Genomic DNA, 17,101 nt, shown 5'->3' with positions numbered 1-17,101 from the left:
GATTTTTATGATGATTTAACTGACGACATAACAATCGATAATATTAAAGAATTAAATATATATATATATTATATTTATAAATAAAATATGGCACAATAAAAGTAATATTAGTACTGTAGTCCATTATCTAGTTAATTAACATGTTTAATAGTTATTTAATGAAATGTACGTTGTACAGTCTAAAATTTAAACGAATATAAGTTTATGCAAATATTTTATATGAATACTATAACTAACTAAATTTTAACATTCATCTTGCTTCTCTTTGCTATGTAATCAGTGTAGGTTACAGTTTTAGTCTAACATTAAATCAGAAAGCAATAATAAATCATTAAAAAAAAAAAAATAAAAAAAAAAATAATAATATATAGTGTTCAATTAAAATTATTAAATCTGGTATCTACTGTTATTAGTTTTTTATATCATTGTGAAAAAATATCAGAGAAAAAAAGGCATTTTCAAAAATTAGGAATAAGAAAGATAAATCTAGTTACAATTAATTTACTTTTAACTATGTAGTACCAAGGGTACTTATTCTGGCTTAAAAATGGTTGAAATAAATATAGATTTAAAATAAAATATTTATTTCAAGATTTTCAAATAATTTTAATACCAATTTATTAATTACTATTCACTTTTTAGTATTTTCTAATTGCTACATATTAAAATTAATTATAAGTTGGTATCGAATTTAATAACTATTAACAGCAAATATAAAATATTTAATATAATATTTACTATCAAATATAATTTATATAACTAAAAACAGAATCACGAATATTAATAAGGTAATATATATACCTGGTAAGATTTTAGACTTTTAACCTTCTGATAAAAAAAAAAAAAAATACTAACCTATTAACATATTTTGTAATAACAGAACGTTACCGGTTCAATACAGAAATAAAAAAAAACACTACTAATGTAGATGAACACGTGAATAATAAATACTCATAATATAAATAGTTGAAATATAATCGAAAAAACATCATTTATAAAATATTACACAGGTGTATATTATTATGACATTTATTTTTTGAAATGTAAAATGATAATGATAATTAACGTAAAAAACAAATATTAAAATAAATAAAACTTTATTTAATAATTAACTAAAATTTACTATTTTCCTCATAATTTTGATTAATTATTTAAAAAAAAATTGAGATAATTGTATACATAATAACATAAATTAGATATGGTCGGCAAATGCTTAAAACAATTGAAACGTATGAAATATTGTTGGTACCTATCTAATCTATTAAAATCAAATACCTATATACTTAATTTTAGATTGAGTAATGTTAACCTATAACTAGGTAACCTAACACTCACAGTTTGAAAAATGAGGACTGATGTAAACGGTGTGACTACTGCGAAGTAAAATAGCTGGTTTACTCAAATATTAAAAAATAAATACATTTATGTACGTGGTCACATTTGATATAATTATATTATATACCTTACCTACATATTTTTTTCGTGATACTATATATTGAAATTATACTACTTACATACCAGAAACTTCACAGAAGTGCATTTCATTTATATAGGTGACATATTATATTTAGTATATAAATATATTAAATATATGTATATATTATTTATTACAACAAATTAAAAACATGTATTTGTGCAAGTATAATATTATGTTGAAGATGTAAACTAATAGTTATATACTTGTTCTAGTATTTTTTTTTTTTATGAATTCATAAAAAATCTATAAACTATTAAAAATAATAATATGTTGAATTTTTTTAAAATAATGATAAACTATGTTGAAAAAGTTTCACTGGATACTAATGGATACTAAATTCACTACAAGCTTTCCATTATACACTCGTCACAAGTTTTTAATACATATTGCATAACATGCATAACAGATTGTAATTTTTAAAATACAAATATATATATATATATACATTTTGATCAAGTCTAAATATTAAATTTTATTGTTAATATTTTAAACCGCGCAAAAGTAATTTTTATGTTAATGCTAAACTTTGTATTGAAAAATTAGTTATATATTTACTATTAACTCGATAATCGGTATTCTTATTTTCATATGAAGTTAGTCTAGCTTATGATAGGCCAAACTTTCAAATGACTTTAATAGGGATTAGCCATAAGTCTAGATGCTTTAAATAAAGTTAATTTTTTTTTCTTTCAATATTTTAACTGGGAATACATTAGTTTAAAATAAATGTCCATATGTTATCAATATTAAGTTATTTCAATTGAACAATCCTGACTAATAACAACGAGAAAAAAATTTAAAAATTACATTTTTAATTTCCTTGGGCGTATCATTCACAATAATAATTATAATATGATTATTATTCAGTTATTTATAAATATACGTAGCTTGGATTCGACAGCAATTCGTTATTTATTAAGTGAAAATTGATATCAAAATGATTTATGTTTCGTGGTAATTGAGTTAAAAAATAAACGAAGAAAAGTTAAGTCAAAATGTATTTAATTTTTAACTGATAAATTCGTTTATGTCCGACATCGGTAATAAACTTAAGTCCTCCTCGCGCGAGATAATAATATTACACGACACGACGAATAATATATTGTACACATTTTCGAGCGGCAATATTCGAGTGTGTACGGATAAAAAACAATATAGTTTAAAAATCGAGATTTGTCGTAATAGTTGACCGTTAAACCACCTGTCCGCCGGCGCTAGTGGCCTACGAAACCAGTCCGATTGCGGTCGGCGGCGGGAGTACCGTCTTGCGAACACACATAAATACACAATCAGACGTACTATTAGTTTACAGGTAATAATATTATTTACCGAGGCCTATCACCCATGATAATAGCCACGGCGGTTGTTCCATTTACATTTAAACGTCCGAACGCTGCACACATTCGTACACGCTCACCACGCGCCGTACCGGTTGGTCTCTACAAACGTACAGATTCGCAGGTCGAACGATCGCTGTATAATATCTTTGGCGATTTTTACGTAAAAAAAAAAAAAAAATCTGTTGTATTCCGTCGTCAGTCTGCCCGTTAATTCGTTAATTACGCAACGATCGATATATAGATCGTTCTTGGATCGCAACGCGAAACATCGATATATTATACACGTATCGTCGCGTTTTTGAATTTTTTTTTTTTTTTGTCGTGGTCATACCTACGCTATAGGTAAAACGGACCCCGTTCATCGCCCATATTAAGAGAATAAAATAAAAATAATAATAATAATAATAATAATAATAAAACAGAAACAAACAAACTTTGTCGATCATGGAAGTGGACAAGTATGGACCGGTCGTGAAAATGGGCTCCGGGTACGAATTGCGGTTCGAGGACGACAGCGATTTCGAAGAGTCGTACCAAGAGTGCGCCAAAAACGACCTAGGTGAGACGCCGGAGCGCCGGGCCGAAGGTCTGGAGGAACTGCGGAGACTGATCAGAGGTAATGCGTTCATAAATCTCGTTATTTTATTTATTTATTTTTTATCTTTACACTACGCGAAAGATTGACATGATATTATATTATGATGGTAATTTTTGTAGATCATATAATATATTTCTGTAAAATATAACGCATTGCAGTACGATAGTATTGTAAAAGGTATAAACGGTTTTGTGATCCGTTTTCATTATTTATATCGCAGGACACCCTTTGAACGACAGGATTAAAATAATACTAATAATAATAATTGATTCCTTTATAAAGAGCTTTTTTCCTCTAATCCTATTAAAATAAATTGGCGTTCTCGCGAAGAGCAACCTTATGCTACCGTAAAAAGTTTTACGCGATTCGACTTAATATACATATCTATTCAATAAACCTTAATAGAGTTAAAAAGTTAGTAAATTAGTAAATTAATACCTATAATAAGGCATAATACGATTTAAATTATATGGACCTTTGGATATTTTCCATAGGATATGTAAAACACTTTTTTAACACTTTAATACTGACTTTATACAACTTAAATACGTTATAGTACATTGTATATTAAAATATGTGTTTAAATATATTTTTGACTTTTTTTACTCATTATAAATTTTTTTAAATAAATTGCATTTGTATTGATATAAGTATTTAACAATGAATATTAATAACTTATAAGTATATATCAATAAATCGGAATAAATAAAATAAATAATTTTCTTCTTCCTCGTCCGCTTAACGTAAATTAATTATGTAGGTATTTAATTTTTGAATATAAAAGGGCGAGAATAGATAGGTAAATGAACTGCTGCAATTGAAAGTAAGACTTCATAATTTTTAATAATTAACATACAGACTAGTTTTTTGAACCCAAATTAAATTAGTATTATTATATTAATTATTCATTCATAGTTTCGACGAAATATTTTCGAATAATAATTTATCGATTTGTATCTATGTTATAAATGTCATGAAATGTATATTCTAGAGAAACATTTTCGAGTAATAATAATGCCACCACCGTGAATGATTGTGTAAATTATTCAATACAAAAAGAGGGATGTCATAAATAATTTAGCGTGCGTACTTTTAGCAGTTATAGATATATTAACACCTTTTCCATTATATATGTAAAACGGTTACAACATTGTTTTCCTTTTGAATTTATACTTGAGAGTTTTTGATTATATTTTAAAAGCGGTGTATTGAATAATAGAATTAAAAGCAATAATAATTATGCTCTTTGTCGAGTGAATTTACATTTTACCATTATCCTAAGAACAAAACTACCTACCTACATCGTTTAAACGTGACTTACATACGATGGAGTGAACTTAGTATTCAAAACTACAAATGTCATTCCCATGTAGTATGTAGCATAACTTTTGTCATCGTATTCAGTTTTACCCTTCAATTTCAGTGCTTGAGCTATTTTCGAGCCATTATTTGTTTGCTTAAAAACAAATTAAAATTTTAATTTAAATCAGAATAAATATTGTTTTGACATAACTCTCAGATTAAAAGGTGATTATTAATTTAATCGTCATCGACGCTATAACCGGTAACAATCGTTTTTCCATGAATTATATATTTAGATAGGTACTCATCGTGTCATATTATATAGGAAGTTATAGGTTAAACCTAATCGGCGGAAGGTACATTTACTAATACTTAATACAAAATTAATATGATATAAATGCATATCTGCGTACTGTCCCACGATGCTCAGTAGGTACATGTATAATTGTGGCGAAGTAATTATGTTTCTCGAGCTAGAATCTCTGTGAAAACCGCTATGTTCACTAACACCATCGTGCAAAAGCTCCTCACTTCTTTGTCGAACCTACTAAACGTTGAAATCATAGAAAAATCTTAACATTAATATGATATTTAAATCGCATATTGAACATTATTATTTTGTATAATTACGTTTTGATTTAATGTACATCATTATAAATTATAATCATCTAGATACCAATTTAAAGCCTAGATGTATTATAACAAAAATGTATAATGATTATTCTTATTTCTTACTGTAATTTGAAAAACATAATATATAATTATTATGAAACATATATTATTGTGTTATCGTTTTCGTATTGAAAATGAAATACGTAAAATTATGGATACAATTACTAACACAATGCAGAGGTTAATAAATAATCCAATTATTAATAAGCCGAGTACAAGCGGTCAGATTGGCTAATAAATATTTTATCGACACAGAATATAACATATAGGTGATCTATGATACGATAATTATGTGCCGATAATGCAAAATAGATGAATAATAATCTAAATAATTTATAATATAATGTGTCGTCGACCTCATTCAGAAATGGCAAAGTTTAATGGCTAAGCCATGCATTATAGAATATAGTATATATTATTATTTTGATCATCAAATGTAGAAAGGTACCTACAACCTAATAAATTATTGTTTTATCGGTGTGCACAAAACAACACGAAGAGTTTTAATTGAAAAAAAATACTGATGTACCTATAATTCACCAGATGTGTTTTAAGGGGTAGAAAAGTGTAATAAATAAAATATAGTAAATATTAGTATAATATTCTTGGCTATTCAGTATACGTTTTAGATAAACAAAACCAGCTACAATAATATTATCGATAATAATAAAGAGCCGAAGAAATATAATAAATGGTGATGAAAATCAATTGTTTCCGATTGAAAGAAATCATATTATAACGTGTAAATAACAACGTATTGTTATAGTTATAAAATAGTACGTAATTTATGCCCAATAAATCATGGACATGAAATATAACTCTACGTTGTATGGACTTAAGTCCTCTGTAGTCATAAATCGATAACTTTTAATTGAGAATGTCTACTGATATTTATTTATATATTATATATTAATTCAATATAGTTAAATTATTAATTTATTTATTTCAATATATAAAAATCAGTAGGTAATAACAATAAACTTTTTAACAAAAAACGTCTAGTTTAGTTATTTAAATATTCATTTCATTTGTCTTTTACTCAAACACTCTGCATACTGTTGCAATATGCATAGAAGGACTAAATTTTTCAACTTTTTCAATCTAAATGTTGGGGGATTAGATATTTTTTTATTATAGAATAATTATAGGTAAAGACACTTAATTTAAGTACATTTTATAAAACAATGATAAAATTATTATAATAATTATGTTTCTGAATAAATGTTGATTGTACAAAATTAACTATAAAAAAAATATTTTATTACTTTCTGAATAGAGAATCGTAAATAAGTATAGTTGTATTTTTATGTATAGCTATATTATTATTTATTTAAAGATACCTATTCAAAATTTTGTTGAACTATTTTAATTTAATTTTCATAAAAACTAATAGCTATTTATAAATAGAAATATATTTACCAACATTTTTGTGCAGGTTTTTATTTACCTAACGTGCTCAAATATCACGGCGCTCGAACAATACGTACCTAACTAATAATATAAATTTCAATAAACTATTATTAAATATTTGAGTAGTTCATTTATTAAATTATATCTTTGGTAAAAAACGTGTTTGCAATATTTTTATGTTTCATTAATTAAAAAAATTCAACTCGGGTAATAAATAATAAGTGAAAAATATAGTACGTATAATAGGAATAATATGTATAATGAATTATTATTTTTTTATTTTAAATATCATCAAGTTTACAATTTAATATTATAATATTTATGTAGAACGTAAAAGTCCATTAAAAATAAAATAAAATAAAATAATTAAATTGGTAGGTACACATTATTTTGCTTATTCATTTTGATTAAGAATTTATATAATATTTTAACTATTGCGTTTGTTTCTTTATCTATTTATATAAACATTTACACAATGTGATCACATTACGAATATCTAAAAACTAACGGTATTAAACTTCGAAAACGAGGTTGGATCGTAGAGTTAAAATATACACAATGTTTATACTCGGAAAATTCAAAATGCAGCTGATACCATTTAAAACAATCTTCCAAACGTAATCTGATCATGACAGTTTGTTCAAGTTAGGAATGTGTGCAAAATACATTGAACAATTATTACTTCGAGTCTATAGATAATAATATTCTAATAATGAATGGATGAAAATGTATACCACTATAAATGTACCAATGTGTTAAGTTATTTCTGACTATGTTAAACATAACTTATTAAATGGAAGCGTAGGTACTATCATGGTAGGCCTAATAAAAAAAAATATCAATTCCATTTTGATAAATTATGGATTGAAAATATAATTTAAAAAATATTAGCATGTTTAAAAAAATATATGTAATTGCTTTAATAATCAACATTTGAATGATAATAAATATAAAACAATTCACATAATTTGAGTTTCGATTTCCATAATTCCATATGATCTTTCCATTGAATGAAAGACCTACACTAAAATATTCTAATTTTTTTTAATTAACCAAATGTGAGTGTATTGATAAATTGGGTGATTCCTTTTTCCTACAAAAATGAAATGCTATTTTCCTTTACCATCAATATTCCTCCATATTAAAAAATGAATTTCAACTTTTCTCCAAATATTAAAATATTTTAGCTGACATCAGTATTTTAGTGTTTTGCACTGTATTTTAAAGAGAGAATAAGGTTGTGCGTTTTATTAGTTGTTAATTTTATACTGTGAATGTAAAAAAAGTAAAATAATTATTTATTTGTACAGTATACCTTTTCTTTAAGCAAGTATTTATTTGTAATTAAAATTTCCTATTATTATAAAAATATAACTGTAAATAATTCATAGGTAATATATATAAATATTTTTTAATGCAACACGGTTTAAAAATATATTTATTATATTATTTGTTCTTTATTGGTGGAAAATGGAAAATAGAGGAAATGATCAAGGTCTTTTTTCATCTTTTTTTATAGAGAATTGGTATTTTATTATTAGAAGAAAATAACTATAGTTTTAGTCGATAAATTATATCTGATTTCATATAAAAATAAAAATAGTTTCTACCCACTCAAGTTAAGTATTATACTCGTATAATATTTTCTGAAAGGTAGTAATATTTACTTCGAGCTACCATAATGTAGGTACATCACATTATAATAAATAGGTACCATATTAATTGATTGATTTTCGTGATTTATATGCATCAACCCAATATATAAATAAAACTTTTTAATTCAAGTCATTTAGTGGAATAAATCTGATAAAAACAATAAAATTGTATAGATTTATTTTTTCTAAAGTTACATTTATATTTATTTTTATTTATTTATTTATTTATTTGTTAACGGGCTGGGCCCTATACAACAGTTTAACATAATACAATAATATATAATTTAAATAATTACACAATGACACAATTAAATTTTTATAAGATAATAATTCAGAATAATAAGTATAATAATACATATATCTATGTAATAAAGTAAAAACAAATTTCGTAAGAATTAAAACTATTTATAATGTTGTAGTAACTTCAGAAAACTTAATACATACATATTATGTCGTTGAAGTTAACTTATTTTTTTATTTCATATTTGTAGAATTTTTATCATGTCAATATAAAATTAAATTGTATATGTTAAATAAAAAAAAAAATTCTTTTAATTTTACAATAATATTTTTGTTATAAAAATAATTTTAAAATAAAAAGCTTAAGATGAAAACTGTAAAATGACTATAAAAATATATATTAGGTATAAAGTTATTATATTAAATTATTATTTACTATTGTAAAATGGTCCAGAAAATATAGGTCTAATTATTATTGTTGCTTTGAAATGCTTAAAGAAATTATAATTTAATATGAATGTTAATTATAAGATTATTATATTTTATTCGGGATATAAATACTTATAAAAATCGTTGTAAAAGTAAAAATTCTAAACTAGGATCAAAATCTTTGAGATAATTTTGAAAAAGAGTAACCAAATAATTTTACAATAATATGTTCTATATGCGATATTGGAAATATTATTTAATTCCAATTAATTTGGATATCTACATACAATCATGTTTTTGTTTTGTAACAAAAAATCATTAAAATATAAAAATTTCGATATTGTTGAAATCAAGTTGATTAAATATATAGAATTTTCGTAAAGATAATAAACATTTAAAGTAACTAGTAACTACATATGCAAGAAATGATTGAAACGGTAGCATGTATGACATTAATAGGTCATCATGATAAAAAAAAAAAAAGTGAGAGAGAAAAATGTACTTGCATGTAGAGTCGACGTTCCACCTCGTCTCGTCGAGGATCTGCTACAAAATGTACACACTACTCATATATAGTATATAATATACGTCAAGTTGATTCTTCTAAAACGGAACATATATTTTCCCAGTAAATTTTGTGTTTTAATAATAATAATTATAATAAAGAAAAAAAAAAAAATGTTTGTATAAATACAATTTGAAGTAATTTTACCCAACATTACTCTCGAATACATTTTTGCGAAAATATATAGTTTTGTATACAGCTTTTTAATTCGTTTAAAATACAACGCACCACCGTATCTTTTAATTTCGTATTCTGAAGCGAAATATTTTAATGAAAAGTCGAGAAATTAAACACCAAATATTAAAGCAATAGTTGTTTTTATTTTCAAACAACATTTATTGCTAAGACGGCGCAGCGGTATAATATCAATGTGAAGTAGCAAGTACTCCGTAGTATGCAACTGTGTCACACATTTTAGCACAAATGACAAACCGACTTAAATATCTATAAAATAAATATCAATAATATTCTACACACGTCGATACGGTCATAGACATATCATCTGTGGATCTAATTAGATTGGAAAACGCTGTACGTAAGTCGTGCAACCGGGTGAGAACATAATTTTTTTATTTATTTATTTTTTTTTCGTTCTGAAAATACAAAAGCCGCGTAATATAATATAATATACGTATACGCACATCGCACGCCGTAATATATAATGGCGTATTGTACTTCATTTACCATGATAAATTAACAATTTCGGTATTGAGGCCATCGCGCCGTACACGCGCACCGTATAATGTTGTTATAAAATATATCTGTGAGGTACCTGCGTGTAATATCATATTATAATTTGTCTACGTACGACGCATTATTATTGTAGGCACACTTCACGTGCGCCTATGTCCGTCTGCACCTGTGTTTAGTGCATTTCACATTTCGGGGAAGAAAATAAAAGTCACCAGCGCACACCCATGGCGTGCGATCGTAACAGTGTATTGGGTCAAGGCGATCGTGTGTGCTGGGTTAGGGCAATGTGTGTCGACGACATATTCGCGCGTTATGCAACGTTCGCGCGTCTTAAATTATCGTTCGTAACGCGTACCTCGGGCCTTGCCGCGCCGCCGGCCCAGACCAGTTTGATCGTGTCCCGAGTGTGTTATGCGATGTCGTCTGGACGAGTACGGATTGTTGTATACACTGTAATACCTACGTACTTAGTATTGAAGTGTTGCGGTAAACGCAGCTTATTTTAATCACTGCAGGGACCAGAGAGCGTTTTTTAATAGTCCGCAGACTGAACGATAAAGCCAAAGGTTCAAAAATAAAAAGCAATACATCATAATATGGGTTATGCATTTTAGAAGAAAAACAAATTAAATTCGTCCATGCACTTACATATATATATATATATAATATATGTGTGTGTGTAAGTAAATAATATATTCCTATCACTGTGTGATTCATATAAATTTATGTGTTTCATAATATTATCATATAAGCAAGTTAACGATTAGGAGTCTCGACTACATCTCTTCAAATATCTTTGTTGTCTATACTTGTCCAATTTGAGGTTTAAATAAGATCTGTCTTCTTAATTGTTAATATTCTCTTATAAAAATAATAATACTAATTCTAAATAAATTCTAATAGTAACTCTTTTTTAACGAGTTAAAAACAAAATGTGTCAACTATATTAACTTAAATATTTTAATATGTTCTTATAATTTGACTAAGTTAAAAATTATCATTAACTTTTCCACCCTTAGTTTTTTTTAAATAAGAGGAAATAACATAATTTATACATATCATATTGTTGCCCAGTAATGGGTTTTTGATTTCTTTTTTTTTCATTTTAACCAATTAACATAGAGATATGTTCAATTTACAAGCTGCTTATCGTTGGCATATTTAAGGGAGTTTGTAATATATTTTGTTAAGAGAGTTAAATTTTTAAAATAGGAATAATATAAATTTTATCGGACGCTCCGCCACCACTATCATGTTTTTCATTTTTTAATTGAATTTCAGTTCTATATGACAAGGTATTACTTAAGTTTTTAAATTGCTCGGATATTTTTAATGACTGAGTATTATGTTTCATTCTATCATAGTAGACTGCATATTTTCATGTTACGATAGAAAAATACTATCATAAACGAAATTTCTACATAACTGCGTCGTTACGTGGTTCTCGTACGGGGTAGCAGGGGTCCCGGGGTGGAAGTGTGTTTTAAAATAAAACGAAAAATGCGATCATCGCTTCTCCGAGATGGCCTAATTTATAATAATACTATCATTTCTAACCACACCTATATTTGACGTAAGTGTATATTACACTCACTCGTTGAAACCGAACGTAGACTGCGTACTTGCTTTCAAGAAGACGTCAACACAATATTTGTTTCCTCTATCGAACACACGTACATCATAGGTACATAAAACACATACAAGTAAAATCGTTTTTTGCAATTTTCGAGTTTTCTTACAGTATAAAAACACATATTGGAAAAATTACAAAGGTTATTATATTTAAAGGTTTATCATAATATAGATTGTATACGTCATTATTATATGACTTTATATTTAACGTTGAAAATAAAAAATAAAAATTGTTTTAAGACAATATTTAGATAAATCGGATATGCTAAACTATCAAAAATATTAAATATTACTTAAAAATAAAAAAATAAAATATTTTTCGTGGATGTATTTTATTTATGTTGTAATGTGGGCCAGAGAAAAAAACAAACAATTCACTGAAATCCTATAAAAAATTATTGATAATATATCCTTTTTTTTTTTATTTGCGCCTGACGGTATCCGTATTGACGTATCGACATCTGCCACATTTTGAAATCACATCGCACGGAAAACTGAATTCGTTTATCACTATCTGTTCAAAACTCAAGTTTACAACATTGTGGATAAATTTTATTTTTTAATTAAATAAAATTGCAGTGATTACCTAACGAGTTATGTGTATTCGATATTACGATCAAACGCCTATTGACGTACGTACAGAAGAAAATAACGCATATCCCTTTATTTTGACGTTTTTCTTGTTAACAAACACGTACGTGATATGATGACACATCTCAGATTCACACGAGTGCAATTATTATCAGATACTTCCATTATTTCTCCATCTACAAAAAACTAAAATAGCGTAGAATTCTTGGAATGGTCGTCAGAGATACGATGTTATCATATACCTACATAGTTCAATAAATCTATAACACTATACGTATAAACAAACGTATACAGAGTGATTTTCCAAATAACATGCTCGATTAAATTTTTCTTTTAAAAATACATATTTTATTTAAATTATGATTTTTAAAATGTGTAATGTTTATAGGCATGCCATATTTTAAATCCATAGATTTTTTTTAAATATTTAAGATATGCGCTGAAATGAAATTACAAATTTATTATTTTCATTTTTTTAGAGGAACATCTTTTTATATGTAAATTGTCATCCAAATGATTATTTTGAGCACTTTGATGTGAATACATACCTATTTAAGTATAAATTCAAACGAAAAGTTTATGTGTTATTATATTTTTGTATATATCAGCTAAGGATAATTTAATCTATAGTAATAACAAGATTAGAAAATATAAGAGGTATAATGAATAAAATATAAATTGTAGTTATTTTATTTATGTTATTCTATAAAATTTTTTAATGAATTTTATAAATTTTAAGAATATTATGAATACTAGATTAAGTAATTATCACATCTGTTTTATGTTTTTGAAAAAACGATTATTAGAGACTTTTGTCCTTAGTAGTATTAAATCTTTATTTCAAAAATCAGAACTTAATTACATTTATTTGTAAATAAAAAAAATGAGGGTAATCGTAATTGATGGTACACCCGGTATATACCATCTGAGTCAATTTTCCGTATCGTATCCTTTCGACAAAGGACGAGTTTCCGGCACCCACGTCATAGACGTAAAAGTTGTGTTGTATATATACGTAAGTACTCGTTTTCACATGGTGTATTGTAAAGTATTGCATGAATATTATAAACTATAATAATGCGTAACGAGAAAAGTTGTTTTTTATAGATGAAGAACACCTCAGAAGTGTTTATTGAGTGATAATTACCATACACATTGTACATACAAGGGAGCGTTATTTAAAGCACTTGCTCGGTGACGAATCGTGTCGATTATTATTAATTAGTACACAACAATTAGATTTTAATTAAAATATTAACCATCGCGACGTTCTAAATCGAAAACGTCGTAACGTTTTATATTATGCATATTATTCTCTAAAAAGGTTTCTGGTCTGTTAATTGCACACTGTTTAACTTAAATAATCGTAGGTAAATAGTGTAGCTGAAATTGAACGTATTTGTTCATCTATAAATACTCGTGGCAAGGTCTTACGTAATAAATAATAATGGTTCGTTAAATATAGTATAAATGTATGGTATAATATTTATTAATAATAAATATTTGTTTTAACAAATAAATTGTCCAAGCAACTTTTTATTTATGTGTTTTTGAAATTGAATATTTTATATTTCATCATGTCATAGTCTACACAATTTAAATAAATCACACGATATGATGCATAAACCTCACTTGCTTAATAAAATTATGTAGAATATAATTTAAATTTTAGTACAGCAAATTATATAATATCAAAGATGACAAAATACATTTTCGTAAGCCTATAGAACTATTAGTTTCAAACGAATTGCATAATAAATACAAATAGGGTCTAAGAAACTATTAATAATTGATAAATAATTATAAGGGTAGGATATATATTATGTTCATGTAACTTCATGTGAACAGTGAAAAATATAAATGTTCGGTCAACATTTTCAATAGACAAAATTATATAGTTTCATTTAAATATTTTAACATATTTTTTTTTTTTTTAAACCGTTGTTTTTAGTCAATTGAATTGTACCCCGAAATTGAGTTTGGTGATTCATAGACTTAAATTTGTTATACAAGTTTAGTACAATATTGCTGTTAATATTAATGAGATTTGGGCAACATAGTTTAGGTCTTCATTGAAATTATTCCATAATCATTATTTTTTATGAAATATTTAAAGAATATAAAACTTTTTGGAAGTTAAGTTAAACAAAAATACGATAAAAACTTGTTATTTATTACATCCCCTGAAGATAAAATATATAATTCCATATCATCGTGGTTTGAAGACAGATACATTTTTTGCTTGCCTTAGCAAAACTTTGTCCATAATAAATATAATATAATATATTATTACATAGTAAATAATTACAACATACGCCTATTATATAATGTATGAGTAATGTGTATGCCGATATGCCGACTTGATGAAAAAAATAGACTATAATAATTTATAATATTACTATACCTGCACAGGTTAGTAAACCATGTTATAATAAATAAGAGAATATTTTTTAATTAAAACAAAACGTATTTAAGCAAAGTCCATAATACATACACAGGCAGACACTACACATAATATAATAAATATAATATATTATGTTATAAACATTGTAATACATGATGATTAATTAGATAATAAATATTGTAAAATTTTAAAACAATACTTTATAGAATAGCAATATTTTATTTTTAATACATTTAAATATTATAGATATTTTAGTTATAGCTGAAGAATATAATCTTAATACCATAAAAATAATATAGCTATAATAAAAAAATAAGTGTAAATTATTTTAATGGATAGTTTTATATTAAATATATATATTGTTTAGTGAGTATGTGAGTATGAATATAATTTTGATTCATCAACGGTCTTATTAAAATTTAAAAAATATATGTATATATGTATACGAATACGTAATGATTAAAAATAATTCACAGTTCACATAATTCGTACATTATTATATTGAATTGGCATCTTAAATGATTATTATTTATTATTGTGTAGCGAAATTGAAAAAAATAAAGTACTAGTACCTACGTTCAAATTAAACTTGAATTTCTTAAGAATTGTACTATGAAATATAGCAATATATTTTCTGGATTTTTTTAAATATTGAGAAATAATATAATATTTGTAAAATGTATGTGTTGCTTGTACCTATTTGGATATGTATATATTGTTTATATACAAACACACTTCAATATTTTTATTTTCTGACCAAATGAAAGCATTTTACTCCATAATAATTAAAAATATTTTACGCTTTTCTTAAATAAATGACAAAACTATAACTATATAAAAATTGATCTGATCTAGTGTTTCAATAAATATTTTGATCACATTTTTTATGGTGTAAAATTATAAAAATAGTTTTACCCAAACATCTATAAAAATGAAATGAGGAAAATTTAATTTAAACACATTACTTATTATTTTTATGAGATGATAAGGATAAAGAATCGAAAAATATTGAATACCTATAGAGTAGAGTGAATTCTTATACTTTTTAAAAGTTCTTATTACGAGATTATTATGTCCATTTATATTTTATCGAAATTATATAAATAATTATTTAGAAGCACTCACACTTCTCAGTTTTCACGTGCACTAGACTAGTCACAACATTAGTAGATTAATAATACTCGATTTGTGATTATTTATCTTATGAAATTAATGAGCAATGCACTAACTTCACGGAGTTACGTAAGTTTTTATTGTATACTATATCACTACTGAACCATCCCATCTCGATAGTATAATATATATATATATATATATATATATATATATATATACGAGTATATAAAATTAGGTAAACCATGCCTGACGCTTAAGTATATTTTATAAACTGTTAAGTAATTTTATAAATATTAAAAACAAAACATAGGTTTTTCTGATTTATTAAAAATTGTTTGAAATCTATATCATAATAGGCAATAAATGAGAAATTTATATTTTAATTTATATCAGACTAGTGGCCATAAGTTCAATGCTCTGTTTAATATCAGGTTGGAACATGATTTACAAAGTTTATGGTATCTAAAATACTTTGTGAGAATGATGTAAGGTTAAGATCAATGCCAAGTAACTATTTAATATTCCAATGAAGTATCTTCATAACTTGAAATACCTATAATCAAACATGTTTATATCATTAAGCCACGATAACCAATAATTATAAATAAGACGTTGAAAATTTAATTATACTAAAAAAAATATTCATTAAATCATAATTGTTTATTATAGGTACTTAAATTTAAATTATTTACAATCTTAAATGAAATTCTTTAATTAGTTGTTTTACGTACATGTTTAGTTGATATTTCATGTACCTAAAATTAAATTTCATTTTAAATGTAAATATTGTATCATCATTTTTATATCTACATTACAATATATAGTAAACATTAAAATTATAATGTGAAATGTTAATTTTAAAATTTTGCTTGAAAACAAAAGTTGTATTTTTGATATTTTTTAAATAAATTCCTCAGAAAATGTGTTATAATTGTAAATTTATAATTTATTTTGGCATTAAAATAAGTAGACTCTGA

The 17,101-nt window shown here is 25.2% G+C and overlaps 1 protein-coding gene across 2 annotated transcripts in view; it reads left to right on the top strand.

Moving 5' to 3' along the window:
- The first annotated feature begins 2,700 nt into the window (after nucleotides 1–2,700).
- Nucleotides 2,701–17,101, top strand: part of LOC112595666 (alpha-tocopherol transfer protein-like) — a 31,641-nt gene continuing 17,240 nt past the window's right edge. The window contains exons 1-2 of one of the 2 annotated variants that reach the window (XM_025340949.1): nucleotides 2,701–2,789; nucleotides 3,240–3,433. In XM_025340949.1, coding sequence (XP_025196734.1) covers nucleotides 3,262–3,433 — 172 coding nt within the window. In that variant the 5' untranslated portion in view covers nucleotides 2,701–2,789; nucleotides 3,240–3,261. The other variant, XM_025340950.1, reaches the window with a different exon arrangement.

Source organism: Melanaphis sacchari, unplaced genomic scaffold (genome assembly GCF_002803265.2).
Source record: "Melanaphis sacchari strain LSU unplaced genomic scaffold, SCAv2.0 Contig28_pilon_pilon, whole genome shotgun sequence".
Classification (NCBI taxonomy): domain Eukaryota; kingdom Metazoa; phylum Arthropoda; class Insecta; order Hemiptera; family Aphididae; genus Melanaphis; species Melanaphis sacchari.
This window is presented reverse-complemented; position numbering and strand designations above follow the sequence as displayed.